Source organism: Eptatretus burgeri, chromosome 16 (assembly GCF_056783735.1).
Source record: "Eptatretus burgeri isolate ZD-2024b chromosome 16, Ebu_testis_v1, whole genome shotgun sequence".
NCBI lineage: Eukaryota > Metazoa > Chordata > Myxini > Myxiniformes > Myxinidae > Eptatretus > Eptatretus burgeri.
This window is the reverse complement of record NC_140976.1, coordinates 6,000,353-6,025,581: the sequence shown is the minus strand read 5'-3', so window position 1 is coordinate 6,025,581 and position 25,229 is coordinate 6,000,353. Positions and strand designations below refer to the sequence as shown.

At 45.2% G+C, this 25,229-nt stretch overlaps 1 protein-coding gene across 1 annotated transcript in view; it reads right to left on the bottom strand.

The window, feature by feature from the left end:
- Positions 1-25,229, bottom strand: part of LOC147010390 (muscle M-line assembly protein unc-89-like) — a 182,299-nt gene that overhangs the window by 18,656 nt on the left and 138,414 nt on the right. Inside the window, exons 10-12 of the mRNA XM_085860349.1 lie at positions 12,381-12,710; positions 9,520-9,861; positions 5,589-5,933 (exon numbers count right to left, since the gene is read on the bottom strand). Coding sequence (XP_085716475.1) covers positions 5,589-5,933; positions 9,520-9,861; positions 12,381-12,710 — 1,017 coding nt within the window. The remainder of the gene's footprint in view (positions 1-5,588; positions 5,934-9,519; positions 9,862-12,380; positions 12,711-25,229) is intronic.

The window sequence follows — 25,229 nt, the reverse complement described above, 5'->3', positions numbered from 1 at the left end:
AGAAAGGTGGACATACTGTGTGTACAAGAGACCAAGTGGATGGGGAGTAAGGCTAGGAGCATTGGAGGTGGTTTCAAACTGTTCTACCATGGTGTGGATGGGAGGAGAAATTGTGTCGGGGTAATCCTGAAGGAAGATTATGTCAAGAGGGTATTGGAGGTGAGGAGGGTGTCTGACCGAGTGATGAGTGTGAAGTTGGAAATTGAAGGGGTGATGATGAATGTCATCAGTGCATATGCCCCACATATGGGGTGTGAGATGGAATATAAAGAAGATTTCTGGAGTGAGTTAGATGAAGTGATGGAGAGTGTATCCAAGGATGAAAGAGTGGTGATTGGAGCAGATTTCAATGGGCATGTTGGGGAAGGGAATAAAGAGGATGAGGAGGTGATGGGGAGGGACGGTCTCAACAAGAGAAATGTGGAAGGGCAAATGGTGGTAGAGTTTGCAAAAAGAATGGAAATGGCAGTGGTAATACGTATTTCAAGAAGGAGGAACACAGGGTGACATACAAGAGTGGAGGAAAGTGCACACAGGTGGATTACATCTAAAGCAGTAGATGCAACCTGAAAGAGATTTGTGACTGTAAGGTGGTGGCAGGGGAGAGTGTAGCTCAACAGCGTCGATTGGTGGTCTGTAAGATGACTTTAGAGGTGAGGTTGAGGAAGAGAGTGAGGGCTGAACCAAGGACCAGATGGTGGAAGCTGAAGGAGGAAGACTGTTGTGTGAAATTTAGGGAGGAGGTGAGACAGGCGTTGGATGGTGGTAAAGATGGGTGGGATGATTGGGCAACGACAGCAGAAGTTGTGAGGGAGATAACTCGGAAGGTACTTGGTGTGACATCTGGACAGAGGAAGGAAGATAAGGAGACTTTGTGGTGGAACGATGAAGTACAAGAAAGTATAAGGAAGAAGGGCTTGGCGAAAAGGAAGTGGGATAGTCAGAGAGATTAAGAAAGTAGGCAGGAGTACAAGGAGTGGCAAAGGTGGCAAAGGCCAAGGAAAAGGCATATGACGAGCTTTATGAGAAGTTGGATACAAAAGAAGGGGAAAAGGATTTATACCGATTGGCAAGACAGAGGGACCGAGCTGGGAAGGATGTGCTGCAGGTTAGGTTGATAAAGGACGCAAATGGGAATGTGCTGACGAGTGAGGAGAGTGTGTTGAGAAGGTGGATAGATAGATAGACTTTGAGGAGCTGATGAATGAAGAAAATGAGAGAGAGAGAGAAGGTTGGAAGAGGTGGAGATAGTGAATCAGGAAGTGGGGTGGATCAGTAAGGATGAAGTGAGGACTGCTATGAAGAAGATGAAAAGTGGAAAGGCGGTTTGCCCAGATGGTATACCAGTGGAGGCATGGAAGTGCTTAGGAGAGATGGCAGTGGGGTTGTTAACCAGATTGTTTAATAAAGTCTTGGAAAGTGAGAGTATGCCAGAGGAGTGGAGATTAAGTGTACTGGTTCCGATTTTCAAGAATAAGGGTGATGTGCAGAGCTGTGGAAATTACAGAGGGATAAAGTTGTTAAGCCACACCATGAAGTTGTGGGAAAGAGTAGTGGAAGCTCGGTTGAGAGGAGAGGTGATGATCTGTGAGCAGCCAGGAAAGAGCACCACTGATGCAATGTTTGCTTTGAGAATGTTGAGGGAGAAGTATAGGGAAGGCCAGAAGGAGTTACATTGTGTGTTTGTGGATTTAGAGAAAGCTTAGGATAGGGTGCCAAGAGAGGAGTTGTGGTATTGTATGAGGAAGTCGGGAGTGGTGGAGAAGTATGTGAGGATCGTGCAGGATATGTATGAGGACAGTGTGACAGCGGTGAGGTGTGCGGTCAGAATGACGGACCGGTTTAAGGTAAAAGTTGGATTGCACCAAGGATCGACTCTGAGCCCTTTCCTGTTTGCAATGGTGATGGACAGGTTGACGGACGAGATCAGACTGGAGTCTCCATGGACTATGATGTTCGCGGATGACATCATGATCTGTAGGGAGAGTAGGGAGCAGGCTGAGGCGAGCCTGGAGAGGTGGAGGTACGCACTGGAGAGAAGGGGAATGATAGTCAGTCGGAGTAAGACGGAGTACATGTGCGTAAATAAGAGGGAGGGTGGTGGTATGGTGCGGTTGCAAGGAGTTGAGGTGGGGAAGGTGGATGGGTTTAAATACTTGGGATCAACTGTCCAAAGTAACGGAGAGTGTGGGAGAGAAGTGAAAAAGAGTGCAGGCAGGATGGAGTGGGTGGAGAAGAGTTGCAGGAGTGATTTGTGACAGAAGTGTAGCTGCAAGAGTGAAGAGGAAAGTATACAAGACGGTAGTGAGACCAGCTATGTTGTATGGTTTGGAGGCGGTGGCACTAACAAAAAGACAGGAAGCGGAGCTGGAGGTGGCAGAGTTAAAGATGCTGCGATTCTCGTTGGGAGTGAAGAGGATTGAGAGGATAAGAAATGAGTATATTAGAGGGACAGCACAGGTAGGACGGTTTGGAGACAAAGTGAGGGAGGCGAGATTGAGATGGTTTGGACATGTGCTCAGGAGGGAAGCGGAGTATATCGGGAAAAGGGTGTTGAAGATGGAGCCGCCAGGCAGGAGGAGAAGAGGAAGGCCAAGGAAGAGGTTCATGGATGCGGTGAGGGCGGACATGCGGGTGGTTGGAGTGTCAATGGAAGATGTGGAGGATAGAGCGAAATGGAGATGGTTGATCCGCTGTGGCGACCCCTAACGGGAGCTCGCTGAAAGAAGAAGAGAAGAATGTATAAAATGGTGAAAAGTGAACTTTTTATTCCAAAATTAGTGGGACATCCAAAGGAGTCGTTTGGAGTCAAATAGGACAAACACTGAGTGAATGAGTTTACATCAAATGTTGAGGTCACGGCGAACTTGAGTTAAAACTTTAAAAGGTAAGAAATGAAAATTCATCAAATGAAGCGGGAGAAAACCTTATGATCATATTGGGAATTACGAAGAGATGAGACTATAGTGTTTGGTGAACTTGGGTTAAAATGGAACATCTCAGATGTTGATAAAAATGAACAAAAATGTTACGTCTGCCACCGAAGGTTTTCACCCATCTGTGTTTGTTTGTGACTTGTGAAATTGAAGATTTTTCAAGTGGATTCATCAGTCGATTTTGTTATTCTGTCTGTATCTCTGTGTGCGTTTGTCTGTCTTTGTGAGTCTGTTTCATCACGTACAGGTCACAATTCTAAACCGATCTTCACAAAACTTCACCACATGGTAGAGCTTATCATAAGGAAGAAGCCTGTTGCTTTTGAGGTCAAAAGGCCCAAGGTCAACAACTGAGGTGAGATTTCTAAAATCCTCAATTTTCATCCGATTGACTTGAAATTTAAAGAGGATTTATATTTCAGGTCATTGAATTAAACCACCAATTATTTTTGAGGTCCATACATCGGCCAAATGGTCAACATAGGCCGAATTTCTAAAATACTCAATTTTCGTCTGATTGACTTGAAATTTGATGAGCATTTGCACATTAGGTCACTGAATTCAACCACCTATTATATTGGAGGTGAACATAGGCCAAAAGATTTTGGTTCGGATCCAGTCCATCAGTGGGATACAAAATGTGAACTGTTCCACCTAACAGAGGTATGCGCTCTACCGAGTGCCGTTATACTTTGCGCTGTTTTGCCAAGTGTCGCTCTATGAGTGATTTTTCATTTGTCTGTTTGTGTGCAGCATATCTCAAAAAGTTACGAACGGATTCAGACGAAACTTGGTGAACATGTTGGGTGTGTGACAAGGAAGAATAGATTCAGTTTTGGTGAAGATCCAAATCCAGATCCGGATCTAATAATTTTTAAAGTGATTCTTCACCATTGAGAGAGAAGAGCCAAAAACGATATCGTACTGTATAGCACGATATTTCAAAAATGTAATGGGCCAGATATGTTCTCGTGGATCAGGCATTACGTGGTGGAGGTATGTGCTCTACCGAGTGCCTTTGCAGTTTATAATGGAATCACAGGTCATGTGACGATGCTCTTTATGGTTACAATGCTAAACAGCGGTGGTTTTGTTAGAAGATTCTGGATTCTAACCATGAGACGGACAATGTGAAGTCTTGTGGTTTTGAGGATGAGAGAATCGTTATCACATCATTGTCAGTATGGATGTTTGTTGGTCCACCTGTTTACCTGTGTTTCAGTGAAAGAGTGAAAATAAGTAATTAACGAGCATATCCAGCACTGCAGGCTTTGTGATGTGAGCACCTCTCAAGGATATTGTCAAAATAAATTTCAATACAAATTATATTGAAAAGTAACAAATATATTGTTGTGGCGTTGGGATTCGGACCAGTCTCCTGATCCCAATCCTGACTAACCAATGTTGCGGGGAGCACGTCCGCCAAATGACCGGGACGCATCAAGGACCTTCTTGCTCCCTTACTATCCCAATCGCTCCCCATCCCTTAGTATCCCGAGCCTTAATCAAGATGTGAACCCAAGTGGTGGTTTAGTAAGCATGGGGGTGCAGTTACTCATGGTATGGGGTGTTTAGTGCAAAAAACAAACAAACAAATATCCTCTTAAGAGGATTTAAAAGCCAACCCGGCTATTCTCACTCAGCGATCTTAATAGCCAGAATCACTCAAAGTGAGACGGTGAGTTTAAAATGTGTACTTAAAACAAGGAGTAGGAGAGAACCGGAAGGCGATCATAGATTCATGCCATCCAGGTTTAGTTACAATAAATACAATTCACGCACCAGGGTTTCGTATGGACGGAAGATCTTACGTATTCCATCTAAAGACATCAAACACCACAGCAGAAAGAAGAGAGATATTGACAAGACAAGGAATACCCAATGGCGGCCCGTGCGGGCGATGCAAGTCCAACAATGTGTCCAGTGTGCTGGAGGTGTCCAGGGACCGTGGGGTTGCAACATGGGTGGAAGAGGAGTGGATGGCATGATGGCATAGGAGGTGCTGGCTCTCTCTCCCCATCCGGGAAGCTGTGCATTCACCTCTCTCCTCCAATCAGACAGCACAACTCCAGACATGGCTCCCAAGCCGAGCCCCAAACCTATCATTCTCTGTACTGTCCGCCGGCCCTTTTAATGTTTGGTTAACACCCCACCCTGTGACGTCGCTCAGACCTGCCCACTCCGCACACATTAGCTGCTCAGATGTCACTCAAGCTCAAGCCCCACCCCAAAACTTCTCGATCTCCTGATTGATCGAGGCTTGCCTCAAGTGGGCTTAACTTCCGCTTCGCTGGGCAAGCAAGGTCGCTTTATTTTAATTTACATAAAAACAGATTTAAAGAAGATAAAACATTAAAAAGGGATTTAAGGAGAAGTGGATTTCGACACAAACTTTGGAAGGGGAGACGACATGCTTTCTATACGAGAATCGACACGCATTGTCATTACAGCTTTACCTCAATGTTGTGTGAAAACATGAACTTGTGGAAATAACTATTCTAATCTATACATTCTTAGCCCCGAGAAGTCACATCCACAACAGTGTTTAAAAGATGTTCCCAATTGTCTTCATTCAAACATTAAATCCATGGCATTTGATGTCTGCGCCACGAGGTTAAAACCACATATCTTGGACTGAAATGAGAGACTTACGGACGAGCAGGATCGTAGATGTCGATCCCTCCTTGTAATTAGGGTAACGTATCGTACACGTGTAAGTTCCATTTTCATGAAATCCCACATCCTTGAGGAGCAGAGTAAAATAATCCCCGTTTGGAATCCCGGAGATATTCATCCTCCCATCTAGGTCTTGTTCTTCTCCATTTTGAAAAAGGTATAATGGGTTCTTGTTCGAGTCTTTGTAGAACTCGATGGAAAGGAGAGAATCATCGATCGAAGGTGAACCTTCCTGAGTGTTGAGAGATAATGTGTAAATGAACTCCAAATCTTCACCAGGTGTTGCCTCAACAGTCTTTGGACCCTTCACCATCACGTGACCTGTAATGGACAAACAATGAAAGTTTCACAAAATGGAGTAAAACATCTTACACATCAAATGGTGTTTTGTATTTACCAAAACTCAAAATGAACAAACGGTTTTGTTGAACAAGAGAAAAATGAACAAAATTAGAATAAAGATGATTTGAAGAGTTTATAAAATGCTAATAAAAAATAAAAATATCATTTTATTCATTGTTTTCTTGTTAGTTTTTGTGAAAAGCTGTATTTTCCCCAAAGTACCAAATAATGTGTACACAACCCAGAAGGTTGTTTCGTTTAATATTTTATTAACACACACTAGCAAATACAAGCCGTCGCTTCGCCGGCAGGACTATTAAAGGGGTGGGGGGGGGGAGGGGGAGAGAAAGAGGGAGGGAGAGGGAGAGAAGAGAGGGGCGGGATAGAGGAAGGAGAGAGGAAGAGAAGAGAGGGGCGGGATAGAGGAAGGAGAGAGGAAGATGGGGGAGAAAGGGGGGTAGTGGGGAGAAGGGGGTGTTCTGGATATGTGTTTGATAGGGGGACTTGAGGGAAAGGCTACAACCACCGTCCAGACACGTCTGGAAATGTACCACCATCGAGACATAACCAGCATCCGGATAGGAAAGGGAGGGTTAATAAAAACTGTGAAAAAATAAAAAAATTAGTTTGTCCAATTCACACATTCTTTGATGGCCCTTCATCTCCTCGATCTCCGGAGAGTTGTATAGTGGGGGAAGGGGTTTGGGAGGAGGGTAGCGTGAGAGGAAGGGAAGGCAGCACGAGGGGAGGGGGAGGACGGAAAGCAGCGCGAGGAGAGGGGGGAAGAAAGTGCGAGGGGACGGGAGGAGGCAGTTTGGGGGAAGGCAGTTCGAGGGGAAGGGGGGAAGGCAGTGCGAGGGGAAGGGGGAAGGCAGTGCGAGGGGAAGGCAGCGTGAGGGGAAGGGGGAAGGCAGCGTGAGGCGAAGGGGGAAAGGCAGCGTGAGGAGAAGCGGGAAAGGCAGCATGACGGGTAGTGGGGAAGGCAGTGCGAGGGGAAGGGGGAAGGCAGCGCGAGGGGAGAGGTGAAGTCAGCATGGGGGGGGAGGTAGCACGAGGCGGGAAGGCAGCGTGAGGGAAAGGGGAGGTAATGGGAAGGCAGTGTGAGGGGAGGGAATGGGGAGGAAACATGATGGGGGCGGAGGCAGCATGAAGGGGGGGGCGAAGCAACATGACGGGGGGGGCGGGTAGAGGCAGCATGATGGGGGGCGGGTAGAGGCAGCATGACAGGGGTGGTGGAGGCAGCATGACGAGGTGATTTAATTCAACCAAACACCCAATTTTCTCTCATGAACTTCCTTGGAGTTCCCTTGGTGTGCATGCAAAGTTTCAGGCTGCGAGATTTCATGATTTTGGAGTAATGGAGGAGACACACACACACACACACACACACACACACACACACACACACACACACACACACACACACACACACACACACACATACACACAGACACACACAGACACAGACACACAGACACACAGACACACAGACACACACACACACACACACACAGAGTTTGGCTGCCCTCCCCTCTGAGTTTGTGCATCTGCTTCCCATATTGCTTTCCTTGAGAAAGTAGACTCCAAAGTTGATATTATTGGAATCTCCCTGGAGGCACAGTCCCAGCGTTTGCTGCTCCTTCTCCCAAGACAGGCATCTTTGTGAACCTTGTGCTATTGCTTCATTTCTGACCTCATTCAACCCACCTTCTCTTCGCAACATCAACCTGCACCCAACCCTTCTCTTCTCCCCCACCCCCCTTTCAGGTCACACACTCGTTTTCAGGAGCATTGAGATGCCAGCTCACACATTTTACAAAAAGCGTCACTTCATCCTCATTAACACCTCGTATTTGAACCAATCACAGGTTCACTTCATCCTCATTACCACTTTGTATATGAACTAATCACAGGTTCACTTCATCCTCATTAACACCTCTTATTTGAACCAATCACAGGTTCACTTCATCCTCATTACCACTTTGTATATGAACTAATCACAGGTTCACTTCATCCTCATTCACACCTCGTATTTGAACCAATCACAGGTTCACTTCATCCTCATTACCACCTTGTATTTGAACCAATCACAGGTTCACTTAGTCCTCATCAACACCTCGTATTGAACCAGAGGTTTACTTCATCCTCATTAACACCTAGTATTTGAATCAGAGGTTCACTTCATGTCCTCATTAACACCGAGTATTGAACCAAAGATTCACTTCACGTCCTCATCAACACCTAGTATTTGAACCAGAGGTTCACTTAGTCCTCATTAACACCTTGTATTTGAACCAGAGGTTCTCTTCATGTCCTCATTAACACCGAGTATTTGAACCAAAGGTTCACTTCATGTCCTCATTAACACCTAGTATTTGAACCAAAGATTCACTTCATGTCCTCATTAACACCTAGTATTCGAACCAGAGGTTCACTTAGTCCTCATTAACACCTTGTATTTGAACCAGAGGTTCTCTTCATGTCCTCATTAACACCTAGTATTTGAACCAGAGGTTCACTTAGTCCTCATTAACACCTAGTATTTGAACCAGAGGTTCACTTAGTCCTCATTAACACCTTGTATTTGAACCAGAGGTTCTCTTCATGTCCTCATTAACACCGAGTATTTGAACCAAAGATTCACTTCATGTCCTCATTAACACCTAGTATTTGAACCAGAGGTTCACTTAGTCCTCATTAACACCTTGTATTTGAACCAGAGGTTCTCTTCATGTCCTCATTAACACCGAGTATTTGAACCAAAGATTCACTTCATGTCCTCATTAACACCTAGTATTTGAACCAGAGGTTCACTTAGTCCTCATTAACACCTTGTATTTGAACCAGAGGTTCTCTTCATGTCCTCATTAACACCCAGTATTTGAACCAGAGGTTCACTTAGTCCTCATTAACACCTAGTATTTGAACCAGAGGTTCACTTAGTCCTCATTAACACCTTGTATTTGAACCAGAGGTTCACTTCATGTCCTCATTAACACCGAGTATTTGAACCAGAGGTTCACTTCATGTCCTCATTAACACCTTGTATTTGAACCAGAGGTTCACTTCATGTCCTCATTAACACCGAGTATTTGAACCAGAGGTTCACTTCATGTCCTCATTAACACCTCGTATTTGAACCAAAGATTCATTTCATGTCCTCATTAACACCTAGTATTTGAACCAGAGGTTCACTTAGTCCTCATTAACACCTCGTATTTGAACCAAAGGTTCACTTCATGTCCTCATTAACACCTAGTATTTGAACCAAAGGTTCACTTCATGTCCTCATTAACACCTAGTATTTGAACCAGAGGTTCACTTCACGTCCTCATTACCACCTCGTATTTGAACTCAAGGTTTACTTCATCCTAATTACCACCTCGTATTTGAACCAATCACAGGTTTACTTCATCCTCATCAACACCTTGTACTTGAACCAAAGGTTCACTTCACGTCCTCATTAAAACCTAGTATTTGAAAGTGATGAGATAATGAATCCTTTACCCTCACCATGTCCCTCTCCAACACACATTACAGGTACACGGTAAACACGGACACTTACCCTTGTACAAGGCTGTAACTGCAGAACCTGTGATATAGTGAGGATAGTTCACCTTGCAGGTATAATTCCCATAATCATCAAGTTTCACAGATTTGAATGTTAATGAAAATGTTCCATGATGTTCTTCGGACACGGACATGCGCAAACCGTCCATGTAATGTTCTCCTATCTTGGAAAAACGAGCAATTGAGTGTTTGTTGGAGTCGTACCACTCTATAGAAAATAATGGGAAATCGATTGCAATTGGAACTTCATTTGAACCAGGAGAGAAGTCACAGGTGAAGGTGGATTCTTGACCAGGTGAAGCCACAATGAACTCGGGGCAGTGAACAAACAATTTACCTGAAAAACACAAACAATAGGATTTGATTAAAATGAACTCTCAGGTAAAAGGTGTTACACGTAATCATGGAAATTCCTCCTGATAATATCACTCAAGTAATCCCACTAAAAGGATTAAAAGAAACTTAAATAACTATTCAATTAAAGTGATCACATTCAATTGACGATGACAATGAGCTCATAATGATGTGACATTTTCCTTTCTGTTCAGAAACCATTTTTGTTTTTGTCATTCTGAACACTTACCTGTTTTATTTTATTTCATAATTAACTGCAGAGACACCTGAATGTGCACTCGATCGTTTTTGTAAACCAAGATTAGATTCACAGAAGAGTGTGGACACAGAACGGATGAGGACGCAACAGGGCAAAAGGAACAGAAAAAAAAAGAAGGGGGGGGTTGAGGATTGAGAGGGGACACAAACAGCAGGGTTGAAGGACAAAATAAACAGATGGACAACAAGGGATGTGGGGAAGAATGAGGGGTTGGAGAGAAAGCAGGGGGTTTAATGGGGGTATAAAAGATCATTGTGTCAGATTAGAAACGATCTGAGATGGTTGTGAACAGTTGTCTTGAAGACCTGGAGGGTAGAATGACATTGAAGAGAAGAAAATGTGAAAGTTCATCCCACAGTTGGGGGATGGGGGGGGAGGGGAAGAGGACCAACACAGAGGTTAAAATCACTTTTCACTTTATTTTAAAACACTCCAACTGCAACGATAAAAACCATGCTTTTCCACACAAAACCACACCGTTTCACCAGATAGGGAAGAGCAAAACGTCCGCGCCCTTCCCAGCATGCCTGGTGTTGGCTTAATGGTTCGGGGGGCGGTCCCGAGTTGAAATCCCACTCAGCTGTTGAATTAATACCAGGTGGGGTTAACTCGGCCTGTCATCCTTCCGAGGTCGGCAAAATGAGTGCCAGCATGCTGGTATACTGTGTCGGAGTGGTGACCCGTCCAGGATTGTACCCAATAGCCAAAGGGGACTGCTTAGGCAGCACCAACGCTCTGCGCAGAGTATGGTCCCAATCTCCTCATCCTCCTTCCCAGCAGAGATGACAACACATTGGTGGAGAATAAATATGCATGAGGCAAGACATGGCTGGAACATAAATATATATATTTTACATTCAAACTTGATTACATCACAAGCATTGATCATGGATTTTGGTAGTTTCACCAGAAGGGGGTTGATAGTTGACTGTGTGCCCTGCAGAAACTGATGGGGGAACAAAGCATGAAAAGACCAGATGATGCAAGACGAGAAAGGAGGTGGTAGAAGACACAGAGACAACTGATATATGATATGCAAAGCGATATGCCCATAGACAGCTTCATCGCAGAAGATTCCAATGATCTTGAAGGCCTTGGTTCCACAGCGTCAAGCTGAGCAAGATGTGAGGCAGGGAAGCCAGCCCAGAGGGGAGAGTAGTACTCCATCAAGCTTTGGATGATGGCCTTGAAGGTGGATACGAGTTCAGGTGTGCCAAGGAAGGACTTTGTATGATGGAGGACGCCCAGTCAGTGGCTGTCTTTGGAGGCCAACATTGAGATGTGGTTTGTCCAAGAAAGATCATGGCTGATAGTGAGACCCAGGAGTTTGAATGACTGAACCTCCTCCAGTGGATTGTTGATAAAGTAGATGGGTGGGTTTGCCAAATGGTCCTTTTCGGAGAGAGATAGTGAGATAGTGAGATTTGTCAGGATTGAAAGGCATATTTCAAATGTTTGACCAGCTTGTGATTTTTTTTCCCAAGGTCAAAAGAGAGAAGAAACTGCAGCCTGCCTGTCTGGAGGATGATGGATGTCACACCAGAGGGTGGAGTCATCAGCAAATCAAACAGATAAAGGGGATTTTCCAGTCAGATCGATCATTTATAAAGACTAGGAATAGGACTTGGCCTTGACTGAATACTACCTGACTGGCCCTGACTGAGATATGGCCAAAAACAATAAATGGCATGATATTTCAAAAATGTATTGGGCCCGATATGTTCTCGTGGATCAGGAATTGCGTGGCGGAGGTAAGCGCTCTACCGAGTGCCCTTCGAGTTGAAGTAGAGATGTCACCATCTCATCCATTCATAAAAGGTTAAAACGAGCGAGTTTCTGGATAATTGCCCTGTCTTGGAGATAGTCATTTAAAACCCAGCTGGCACACAAATTATCTTCAGGGATACACCACAGTAGGTTGAACATCTCCCTATAATAAGAGGAAAATATGGATTTCACAACACAAACAGGAGGCTCTGATCCATACATCACGACACTCAATGTGTGAGTTTTTCATAAACTTAAATAATTGGGATCATAATTCCAATAAATTGTACAAAAACTCCACGCCAATTAAACATAGGGCTTGGAGGGATAGACGTGTTATTGAGGATAACACAGCAATATCATCTTGACACTCAACAAATAAATAACTTTCTTTTTTACCAAATATCCCAAAAATATTACAATAAAATGGGGAACACAAATAAATCAGAGTGAGAAAAGAGGGAATCAAAACTTACAGTACAAATCGATGGTGACGCTTCGAGTTTCTCCACTGTATGTAACAATACATGTTATCATATCCACTTGAGTCACATTGTTTAGATTCAACGTCGCGTCTCCATTTCTCAGATTTTGTTCATTCATCATTACTCGTCCCTTGTACAAAGAACTTGGTTCAATCTTCCCATTTTTATAAGTGAGGATTGTGCGACCATTGATCCATTCTAACTCCAACTTGCTCAGATCAATTGGTCCAGAATCCTCATTCATGGTGAAGGTGCAGGGAAGAGATACATTTTCACCAAACACAAATCCCACTTCAGATGGAGCCACAACCTTCAATCCACCTGAAACAAGGATTGGGGGGGGGGGGAGGAGAGAGAGAGAGAGAGAGGAGAGGAGAGAGACAGAGACAGAGAGAGACACAGAGACAGAGACACAGAGAGTTGATTACCCAACAAGATCAGCTGATATGTAACATTTACAACAAAAAAGAACTTCATTTACAAACAAAACAAGAGAAAGAGCAATCAGAGATGGCGTTCCCTCACCAGGACTTGTTGTGTGTGGTGTATTTTGTGTGGGCTTTGTGTACTGGTGTGTTACATAATTAATAAGAGACAATTCGAAATGCCACTTTTTCACTGCTCGCAGAGGTAACCGTGTACCAAGACGTCCCGCTTTGATGGGACACCTGACCCTGCCCCCACGACATTTATTATATATTATCCAATTGAATTTAGAATGGGATTAAAATTAATTCAATGTAAATCAAATGGAAGACCAAATAGGTACAGTCCTACATTGACTCAGTTTGATCAATGTATTAGTGAGTTGAGCTAAGAGGAGATGTTCCAACTCCAAGCTTCGGACAGAGATGGACAAGATTGCCGGCATCCTCAGTGAGAATGGATATCCTGAGTCTATCATAAGGAGGTTTATGCACAAATTCCTCACTGCGACAGATGAACGGAAGATGGGTCCTGAAAAGTGCCCGATCTACATCAAAATTCCTTGGAAAGGGAAAATGTCGCAAAGATATGAAGAACAAATCAAAAGATGTGTCTCAAGCAGGTATCCGGCCGTTCGTCCAAGAGTGATTTTCACCTCTCGACGTCTGATTCCTGCAGCTAAGAAGGATGTTCTGCCTGCCTCAAAACTTAGCAATATTATTTATGAGTTCAAGTGTCGATGTGATGCTTGGTGTGTCGGCAGAACTACTCAGACTCTGACTGACAGAATCAAACAGCACTTCCCTTTGTCCATCAGGAAAAACACAATTGGTACACGAATACATCCGGTACGTGCTTGTTGGAAGGTCCCAGCATGAATCCCAACATCGTGTGCATCTGCTATTGGACAGCATTTGATTGAGAATGCAAACTGTGCTGAAAATTATAATGTGGATGCATTCAAGATATTGAGTAGAGGACGAAGTTTCACACATCTCCGAATACGAGAAGTGACATTTATCTATCCCATGGACCCCATGTTATGTTGGCAAAAAGAGTTTGTCCACTCGCTTTGCTTATTTGTGCAAAGAAGAAGAAGAACACCAACTCGTCTCATGATCACAGATTGGGAGGGTGATGGGAGGTGATGATGAGTGGAGAACGTCCAATCAGAATTGACTTTGTTGATAGGTGTCGATTGGACTGTTCTTCTTCATTATTCACTCACTTTGTGCGAATTCCACCTGAAGAGAGCACAACGAAAAGCTTTGTGGTTTTCTTTTTATGAAATATATATTCTCCTCAAATTTCAAGTCAATCGGATGAAAATTGAGGATTTTAGAAATACCACCCTAGTTGTTGACCTTTGGTCCATGTTGACCTCAAAAATAATTGGCTGCTTGAATTCAGTGACGTGAAATATAAATCCTCTTTAAATTTCAAGTGAATCGGATGAAATTTCAAGATTTTAGAAATCACACCGAAGTTGTTGACCTTTGGACAATGTTGACCTTTTGACCTCAAAAGCAATGTGATCCTTCCTTATGACAAACTCTACCATGTGGTGACGTTTCGTGAAGATCGGTTTAAAATTGTGACCTGAAGGCGACAAACAGACAGAAAGAGAAACAGACAAACAGACAGACAGAATTACAAAATCGACGAACCAATCAATGTACTTGAAAAATCTTCGATTTTGCAAGTTACAAACAAACAGACAGAAAGGGGATGAAAACATCACCTCCTTCACCTTCGGTGGTGGAGGTAGTCAAGACGACATTTTGTTTTGGAAAGGAAAAATAATTATTAGGATCAAATCAAACATTTCACCGTCACAGATGAGGATAATAATAATTACATTGACATTGATGACGATTCAGAACTTCAGGACTCACCAGCATCGATTAAAAACAAACCAAACAAGTGCATCACGAGAACATCTTGAATAAACAATCTCTTCATCAGCTTGGACATCTTCATTGTCTTCAGTTTATGGTTTCTCAATCTCTCACAAAGACTTCATATCAGGAGATCTGGAAATGTTCTCAATAAGAAGAGATCTGAAAAATATTCGACACCACGAGTTAGTTCATCACAAGTAGACAAAACAACACAAGGTGGGAGATCACAAACACAAATGAGTAGCATTACTAGTTGATTGTAGGTTTAACTAGTTATCCTCCATTGGAATGGATCATCTCAGAATTGAACGTTACACATTTAAAGTGGATGGAAAACCAGTTTGAGAAATTTTGACAATTACAAATCAGTTTAATATCGCAGGATTCAGTTTGCAAGCGAGTGAGGGAATTTAAACAATTAGTTTATACACTCGGATGGGATGGCATTGAGAGGATGGGAGGACAAAAACAAAACATACCCATCAGAGATGGGGAATCCCCCGCCACAGAAAAAGGTCATACATATTCCAGATAATGAGGGAGGTGAATTGGAAGCACGACACCATTTGGTCATCATCTCTTTCAAGCTATACAGCAAAAAGTTTAAATTGGACCAAAAAGATATTGTTTATGGTGTGTTTAGCATAGGAGTACATACATGGTATAGACTGTTATAAAAATAAGTTAAGAATTGTGTCTTACCAGCAGCATACAGCAGGAGGTGTGATGATATGGTGATGATTGGGAATGATCTTGTAGTGCTTTCTGGAGGTGTGATGATATGGTGATGATTGGGAATGATCTTGTAGTGCTTTCTGGAGGTGTGATGATATGGTGATGATTGGGAATTATTCTGTAGTACTTTACAGGTCTGTTGTAATGTTGGTTAGGATGCACATGTTGGTCAATTGATTTTCAGAACAAAAATGTTCATAACTTGAATAGCAACAGTCTTACAGCTTTATATAGTGCGAGTCAAGAATTAGATGTCGATTGCAATCCACACTGCCTTATGATAGCTCCAATATGTCTCAAGGACACCACAGTGGAAGACTTGAGGTTCGAGGTTGGAAAATATGAGGTCAATCTGTGTTTGATTATCTGTTGTGTATTGCTTTATTTACTGTGTTAGACCGAGGCCCTACTTCGTCCCGTTACCTACATTTCCAGCAAGTTTCATCAGAAAAGAAAAAAATTAGAGCCTATATCGCGAAAACGTCATTTTTTTCAACATGGCTGCCTGGCGGCCATATTGGATGTCCGAGCGGGCCTAAACCATGTTGGAAAAAGTTCCCCAGGGGTGAGGAACGTAGAAACCAAAAATAATTGAAATCAAATAAGCGTTTGATTGTGAGTCATCGCACTCACAGCTATAAATGTTGACGCCCAGCCAGCCAGACGGACGGAAGGACGACCCGGGTGACAACAATATCCCCCTTCCACCACGTGACGGGGGATAAAAACCCAACAATCTTAGGGTGAACAAAATAATTTGGGAGAACAACAACAACCCCATAACAGTTTGGCTTGATATGTTACCCAACAGAATGATGTCATGTCATGGCATCCAGCATGGAGAACGCTTTGACAACATTTACCTGCGACTCGGCTGAACCGAATAAACGGAGTTGTGGGTAAATGTGGATGATGTGAAGGGGATTGTAAGAGCTTGGTTATGATACATATTGTTGCGGTTCTTGGAACCACATGCATACAACAGAAAGGTCTCCCAAGACAGTTTTGCCATTATTATACGTGGAGATAGTTCCCTTCCTTTTGTTTAGCGGGACAACGGGGAGTGCGTTACGATGATTTAATAGTTAGGGTTGCGAAACCATTTTCTTTTCATCCCCACTCTTCTTCTGTTCTTTCCTGGGATAAATCAGTCACGTGCGCTTTCGCAGTAAGGTGGGCAAACTGCCGAGCCCCCGTGAAGGATCAGCTGTATCCGGAGTCTCGTTCCCGGGCGAGCCCGAAACCCGGCATGTGCGGCGAGTGACGTGCACTAGGTGCTGGACTGTCGATTTGAGCCTCCAATGAGCTGGGGAGAATCGCCAATTGCATTGGAAAGGCATGCGAACAAATACCTCTTAAGAGGCTGCACGGATGGTGTTTTTCACAGCCCGACACCCACGCTGCACGAAACACGTGCTTGCCCCCCGTCTCGTCTACCACAACGTGGAGCACGACGATCCACGGTACCCTCTGCCCTGCTTACCCCCTCGTCTCGTTTACCACAGCGTGACATCCTTCACCTGACAAGACGTGCGGTCCACAATGACCCAAGATCTCAGAGCAAACACCCCGGGATCCACGAGCAGCTCCGATGGAGGATACGTGGTGGGTCCGGGAGGTTCTCCGGAAGACCGCCGGTCCATGGTCGTTCACCTGAAGACAAGGGGTCCAGACCCGATGAAGATTTACTTGCGATACGCGTGCCGATTTTAGTGTGGGCAATTCGTGTCATATCACGGGGTCAGAACGAGGTGTGTTCACTGTCTGGGGTGGCCTTGCCGGAAACGAAGTGAGGCGGTTTCCAGCCCAAGCTGGTGGGCAACGTGAGGTGTCAGGGCCAATCGAAGCGCCCGATTCGGGCGATGACGTTGAATTCAGCATGGCCCCCTCCCCCCGAGCTTCGGGCCCTATAAAAGACGGAGAAGTTCCTCCATCTCGTGTGTGTGCATTTTCACGCGGTGTGTTCCTGTTCTCACCTCCTGCTTCTAGTCTCTGCCCACGCCTCGCCTCGTCGACTCCGCCTCCTAGTCTCCGCCCACACCTCGCCTCATTCACCCGCCTGCCTGGTCCGCCCACGACTCCACCCTCGCACTCTGGACTCCTCCCTTCTTCACTCAAGTTCCTCCTTCAGAACACAGTCTCATCATGTGCGGCCTCACGTGACATCTCCAAGATGTCATTGAAAGCCTGGATCTTAGTTTTGACCCAGGAAACCCGTAATCCCAGCGGTTCTGACTCCTCATTCAGCACCTCGAGGGCTCCCAAAAGGATATCTAAAGACTCCGCAAAGATGACTGCGTCATCTGCGAAATCAAGGTCCGAGATCTTGACATTCACAAACGATGTACCGCAGCTTGATCTCTCCGACATCCTCCCTAGAATCTAGTCCATAAAAGTGCTAAAAAGTGTGGGGGCCAGTACACACCCCTGACGAACTCCAGCAACAACTGGAAATAAGTCAGAGATGGTACTACCACATTTCACAGCACTCTCAGTACAAGAGTAGAGTTCAGACATCAGATCGATCAGTTTTGGTGGCACCCCACGAAGACCAAGAATCCTCCAGAGGGCATCCCGATTCACTGAATCGAACGCTTTACAAAGATCAACAAAAGCTGCAATCAGCCCATGCCGAAACTCTCGTCTGCGTTCGGTGAGGGCCGAAGAGCAAGGATACGGTCAATCGTTGACTTCTTTGGTGTAAAGCCTGACTGCTCTGGACGCTGCGTTCGGTGAGGACACGAAGAGCAAGGATACGGTCAATCGTTGACTTCTTTGGTGTAAAGCCTGACTGCTCTGGACGCTGGTGCTCAAGCAGATGGTGGCGAACCCTTTCAAGAATTATCCGAGCAAAGACCTTGCCTGGCACTGAGAGCAGCGTCACCCCTCGGTAGTTGTTGCAGTCCTGGCGATCACCCTTCCCTTTCCAGAGAGGGACAACAAGGCCCCTCTTTCAGTCAGTTGGGATGATGCCTGTGTTCCAGGCAGAGCACAAAACTGCATGTTAGAACATGAGTACAGCATTTCCACCAGCCTTGAGAAGTTCAGCTTGGATGCCACATATCCCTGGAGCTTTACCCCGTTTCAAACGGTTCACCGCAGCCCGTGTTTCCACAAGCGAAGCTGGACCACAGTCGATTGGAGGGTCAGCAACAGGGATTGTAACACCCTTGACGTCCAACTCGACAGCTGGGGGATCAGCCTGGTACAACTGCTCAAAGTAACTGGCCCAGCGGGCCTTCACTTCAGACTCCTCTGTCAAGAGCCGACCACTCTCTGCTCCAAATGCAGTGCTCCGAGGGATGGGCTTGGATGAACGCAATGTGCAAATTCCCCTGAAAGCAGGACGAGAATCACCTGTCCACAGGTGATGCTCTACCCCCTCACAGATTCCTCGCACATAGGCCTCCTTTTCCACCCTTAGCGCATGTACATTTTATGCCTCAGCTCCCTGAACAGCTCAGCTCTGCGACTCTGGTCAATGGTATCCAGAGTCCCTTGAGAGACAAAATTCTTCTTTGCCCTGCGGTGAGTTCCAAGACATCCACCGGCAACATCAAGGATGGTAGTCTTGAAGGTGCGCCACAACTCTAACGTGCTTCCAACGAAAAGTAAAAAAACTAGATCGACTCTGCTAATTTGAGCAAAAAAAGCGATTGTGCCTGAGGAAGCCGACTGCAAAGGCGCCGAAGCGTTGCCCGAGACCAGGTGTGCTCTCACTTTTTTACTTTACATTGGAAGCATCTTCTTCTTCTTTAAAAACATTATATATATATAATGTATATATAATTATCCTGTTGTTGGCGCAGTGGTTAGGGCAGCGGCTTGGGATCCAAAAGGTCCTGAGTTCAAGCCCCGTTGGGCCACTGAATTAATACACCAGGGGGTTGACTCAGCCTGTCATCCTTCCGAGGTCGGCAAAGTGAGTACCAGTGTACTGGGCCGATGTATACCCCGGTTAAAATAGGTGTACCATATCCCTGTGTCGTAAGAGGCGACCAGGGTTGCGTCAGGAAGGGCATCCAGCGTAAAAACATGTGCCAAATCACTATGCGGATCATACCGATGATCTGCTGTGGCGACCCCTAACGGGAGCAGCCGAATGAAGAAGAAGAAGAAGATATATATTCTTCTTCTTCTTCTTTCTCGCCCAAATAAAGGTATGCATCAGAAGAACGTGTTGCATGCTGGGAACAAGATCGCCCATCGTGCGGTTACTCTGCTAGTATACTGTAATTAACAAATCAGAAACTGGTGCACCTCCTTTTTTTCAAAGCACACGCGACGTACATTGTAGTTCAAAGCATCACGGAATGTAAAGTATGTAATAAGTAAATGTATTATATGGCAAACAACCTGAAACATTATTTAAAGAGGGGGAGCACTCGGGAGAGTGCAAAACCTCCACCGCCAATACTGCTGGGTCACTCAAGTGAACCTTCTATCTTATTCATTAAATATGATGTCATCAGTGCTGACAGAGTTATAGTTCTTTTCTCAAACATTTTTTTTGGGGGGGGGGGGGGTTGGAAATCACTTAAAACATGTAGAAATGTAAAAAAAAAGAAATCGAAATTTTGTTGAAAAAAAAGTTGCAAAAATTTGTTTTTTCTCGAACAATTTTTTTTTTTGGGGGGGGGGTTGGAAATCACTTAAAATATGTAATGCAAAATAGAAATGCAAACAAAAATATTTTTTTTCCTCTAACAATTTTTTGGGGTGGGGGGGGTTGGAAATCACTTAAAACATGTAGAAATGCAAAAAAAAAATTCTCTAACAATTTTTTTGGGGGGGAGGGACCAAGTCCAAAATCTATTTCATGATCCTTGGACCATACCGAACCCCCCACCAAGTTTCGTCGAAATCCGTCGAGTTTTTCTGTAATACTGTTCACAAACAAACAAACAAACAGAAAGGGGTGAAAACAGTAACCTCCGATCTTCGATGGCGGAGGTTAATAAAATGCACACCACGGACAAACTTATTATTTCTTCATGTCATTTACGTGAAGCTTTTGCCGAGAAAAACAAATTGTCATTTTAGCCGTATCTACTATAAATGAGGTGTGTGTGTGTGTGTGTGTGTGTGTGTGTGTGTGTGTGTGTGTGTGTGTGTGTGTGTGTGTGTGTGTGTGTGTGTGTGTGTGTGTGTGTGTGTGTGTGTGTGTGTGTGTGTGTGTGTGTGTGTGATGAGATTTGAGGAGAGGAGCGGACAGGAGAGGAGAGGAGAGGAGAGATTTGAGGAGGAGAGGTTGAGAGGTGGAGAGGTGAAGAGGTGGAGAGGAGACGAGAGGAGAGGAGAGAGGTGGTGGAGAGGTGGAGAGGAGAGGAGAGGAGAGAGGAGATGGAGAAATGGAGAGGAGAGATTGAGAAGAGGAGAGGAGAGGAGAGGAGATTTAAGGAGATGAGAAGAGAGGAGATTAGATACATGTTTGTTGTGGAGTTCTACTGGAGCGTTCTGATGTGGTTTGTGATTCACCAAAATGATCATCATGATCTCCCGAGTTGATTAGGCTAACTAACCACAAAGAACCCAGAATAATTCCCACGTTTTAACCACACGCCATGTTAAGGTGTATAGACCAGCATGACATGACATTCTAATAATTAAATAAAAAACAAAAACAAGGATAACATTGGAACAAAGCACATCATCATCACACCATTTTAAAGCCTTTTTTCCCCTGAGCAGGTGTCAGCTTTTTCGGGCTCCAATCATGGTACCTTTTCTATTGCCAATGTTTTTATGGCCGGATGCCCTTCCTGACACCAACCCTTTAGTCACCTTTGTCATGCAGGGATAATTACCAATATACCGGTGCTCATTTCGCAGACCTCGGGAGGATGACAGGCTGAGTCAACACCCCTGATGTTAAATCAGCGGCCAGTGGGGCTCGAACTCAGGACCCTGAGGATCCAAAGCCACCGACTTAATCACAAAGCCAACACCAGGCTGTGTGAAACAAAGCATATATTCATTAATAATAAAAATATTTACAACCATAATAATACTCGTGTAATTTGGCAATAATAACGAACATATGAATGAAACAAACCCCCACCCCACCCTGGCCCAAGCACATATGGGTTTGGTGAAAGGGAAGTTAATTAATGCCCAATCAGTACAATAGGCAGGGATGCTACAAGGTCACGAAAAACAATGAAAATTTGGTCCAATGAATTTGGTCCACAGGTGGTTTTTATTTCTTTATATACCATGTCGAGGCTCATGTGAGACCGAGCACACAGAACATATAACAAGGCAGGAGACAAGATGGGTGGGAGAGGGAAGCACAAAATAGTCAGGAACAGACATTGGGGGATCTGTAGAAGGGGGGGGATGGGGGTGGGGGACACGGTGTAATCAAGGTGGTACAACAAGGACTTTCAGGAAGGAAAACGGAATTTGAAGGAGGTCGGTTTGGGGTGGATTAACAGGGGTAGAAAAGATAAAGATGTTGGATGGGGGAAGACATGAGATGGTGGTGAAAAGCTTGTTTGAAGACCTGGTGGGAGGAGTGGGATTGAAGTGAGTGTGTGAGCATGTTCCAATGGTGGGGGAAAAAAAGAGAAATGAAAGAGTGAAGGTGAGCAGTGATTCTTGATTTTGGAAGTTCCACCACAAGGGGTTTTTCGCGGACCTTGAATGCCCTGTGTAATTATAGGGGAGACAGAGCATAAAAAGAGCAGGGGGTGGGGGAAGTGGGGCAAGGCCGGAGAGGAGAAGGGAGAAGACAGAAAGAACACCGACCCGTCTGCGGTGAGAGTGAGATATCCGAAGACTCTGCTTCATTGTGGGAGATGTCAATGATATGAAAAGCCTTGGTTTCCACAGCGTGAAGTCAAGCTATGTGTGAGGCTGGAGCACCACCCCAAAGGGGAGAGCAGTATTCCATCAGGATGTGGATGAAAGCTTTGGAAGTGGTCAGAAGCTCAGATGTGCCAAGGAAGGACTTAGTACGACGTAGGATGTCCAGTCGGTGACTGGCTTTGGAGGCCAGTTTGGAGATATGCTTTCCCAGGAAAGATCATGGCAGACCGTGAGACCGAAAAGATTTAATGAAAGGACTTCTTCAAGGGGATTGTTGAGAAAGTGGATTGGGGGGTGCGAGGAGAGGGGGGGGGTCCAGATGGTCCGTTCAGAGAGACGTGGTGAGAGTGTGAGATTTGTCAGGATCGAAAGACAGATTCCAAAAGTTTGACCAACTCGTGATTTTAATAATAATTCTGCATCACAATTCACGACCCTTTTTCTTTCAACACACTGCTCTCATTTCGACCTTTCTTTCATTCCTTCTCTGAAAAGTCCAACTGTTAATGTTATGACGTTTCTTCTCTTCATTCTCTGACGTCTGCGATTTGTCCCCACCATATTTCCACAGGGTGCTGAAGGTCCACGAACAAACCCCCTTTGAGTAAAACTTGTAATAGGTGTGTGGACCATAAGTAGTACAGTATAATAGGTGTGTGGACCATAAATAATACAGTATAATCGGTGTGTGGACCATAAATAGTACAGTATAATAGGTGTGTGGACCATAAATAGTACAGTATAATAGGTGTGTGGACCATAAATAGTACAGTATAATCGGTGTGTGGACCATAAATAGTACAGTATAATCGGTGTGTGGACCATAAATAGTACAGTATAATAGGTGTGTGGACCATAAATAGTACAGTATAATAGGTGTGTGGACCATAAATAGTACAGTATAATAGGTGTGTGGACCATAAATAGTACAGTATAATAGGTGTGTGGACCATAAATAGTACGGTATAATAGGTGTGTGGATTGAAAAGGTGAATCTTTGTCGGATTGCTTTGTGCGATGTGAATAAACATGTTTGTTGAATGTGAAAGTATCGAATAAGAGGAGGGAAGTCGATTCGTGTCCAATGGGATCATGAAAAGGACATTTTGTATGAAACAGACATCGTTTTATTGTCCCCGTGGTCCGTGGACTTTCACAAAATGTCGCCCGACGAGCGGTTAATGGCGCTCTGAGGGGGAAGGAGGGGAGAAGGAGGGGAGGAGGAGGGGTGGAGGGAGAGTGGAGGGAGAGTGGAGAGCGGGGAGTGACTTTTGTGCAGGTCAGGGCTGTTTCTCTCGAATATCCGAACATCCCTTGTTTTTCCGTCTCGTACCTGTTGGTGTGTTTCCCCGCACGTCTCACCTTACCCCACCCGAGAACCCCCTCTCCTCTCCCCACCCGAGAACCCCCTCTCCTCTCCCCCCCCCACAACCCCCCCTCCTCTCCCCCCCCGAGAACCCCTCTCCTCTCCCCACCCGAGAACCCCTCTCCTCTCCCCACCCGAGAACCCCCTCTCCTCTCCCCACCCGAGAACCCCCTCTCCTCTCCCCACCCGAGAACCCCCTCTCCTCTCCCCACCCGAGAACCCCCTCTCCTCTCCCCACCCGAGAACCCCCTCTCCTCTCATTCTGTTGTTCGTTTTGTTTCGTTACCTGTTGATTCGTGCGATGTTTCCAGCTCCTCCATGAGCCTCGACTTTGTTCACAATGACGAAAGTAACGAGAGGACATCGCGGGTCCTTTATTTGGTACAAAATCGATCTCTTCATCTTATTCATACCTTATTATCAAACTTCACCAAGAAATGTTAATTTTTATGAACGTTGTGCTGTGTCCCGTGATTGGGTTTTCGTATTGTCCATTCATCGCGTGACGGGTCATTTTGCGAGCGGAGTGTGCTGTGTCACGTGATTGGGTTTTCGTATATCATGCCTCGCCCGCTAGGGGTGTCAGGAGTGTACTTCTGATCGCGCAATAAAGCGGAGTTGATGCCGGCCCGCGTGCTTCTTGCGTCCCCTGCACCTCGTACACTCTAAACGTGTGGGGGGGGGGGGGAAGGAGGGTCAAAACACGTACCTGCGGGTCGCGATGCTCCCACACCAACGCTCTCAACTGAATGAAAAGTTTACCACATGGCGTCGTCGATGACTCCAACCCTTGAACTTCCATGTAAAAGTTGACACTGGTTGAAAAAAAAATAAAGTGAACCATACACTATATTTTTTTTAATAGCGAACGCAGTGAGCTTCATACTTAACGCGTGCACATGAGAGAATAGGAAACAACTGTACTGTACTGGAATGGGAGATGCTTAGCAGGCAGACACGAAGCGGCGGAACAGTCGAGCCGGGCTGTGTTGCACGAGTGCGAGCGCGGGCGTACAGTGCCCGCGGCTCTCCTTTATTCCGTACGCGGTCCAATCACGAGCAGGCCGACTCCAGCATTACTACGACGCCTCAGACGGCGCGCACACCTCATATCCCTCGCCGAACCCCACGGCCACTCCTCCACCATCACGCCCATCATGCCCCTCCCCGTGGGCATGGCTACACCACAAAAACAAACAAACAAAAAAAACACAACAACAACAACAACAGCAGCAACAACAACAACAACAACAACAGCCCTGGCTATTTGGAATTTAAACGCTGTGCGGTGTATAAACACGATGTACGATGTGCGCTGTAAAAACACGATGTACGATGTGAAATGAAAGCGAGAGAAGAACCTTCAGAGTTTAGGCTTTATTCCATTTGATTGAAGCCGCTTCTACGGGCACACCAGGAAATACAGACGCAGCATGGAGTACATAAGCAGTAAGGTACACACGCGCAACTAATCACCGCAAAATAAATCAGTATTATATATCAATCAGTGTTCTCACCATTCAATGAGCACCAAGTGAGCCGCCGACATACAACGACAATGCCCCAGGGACAATCCCCGCGGCCGAGCCGAGCCTCAGCTTT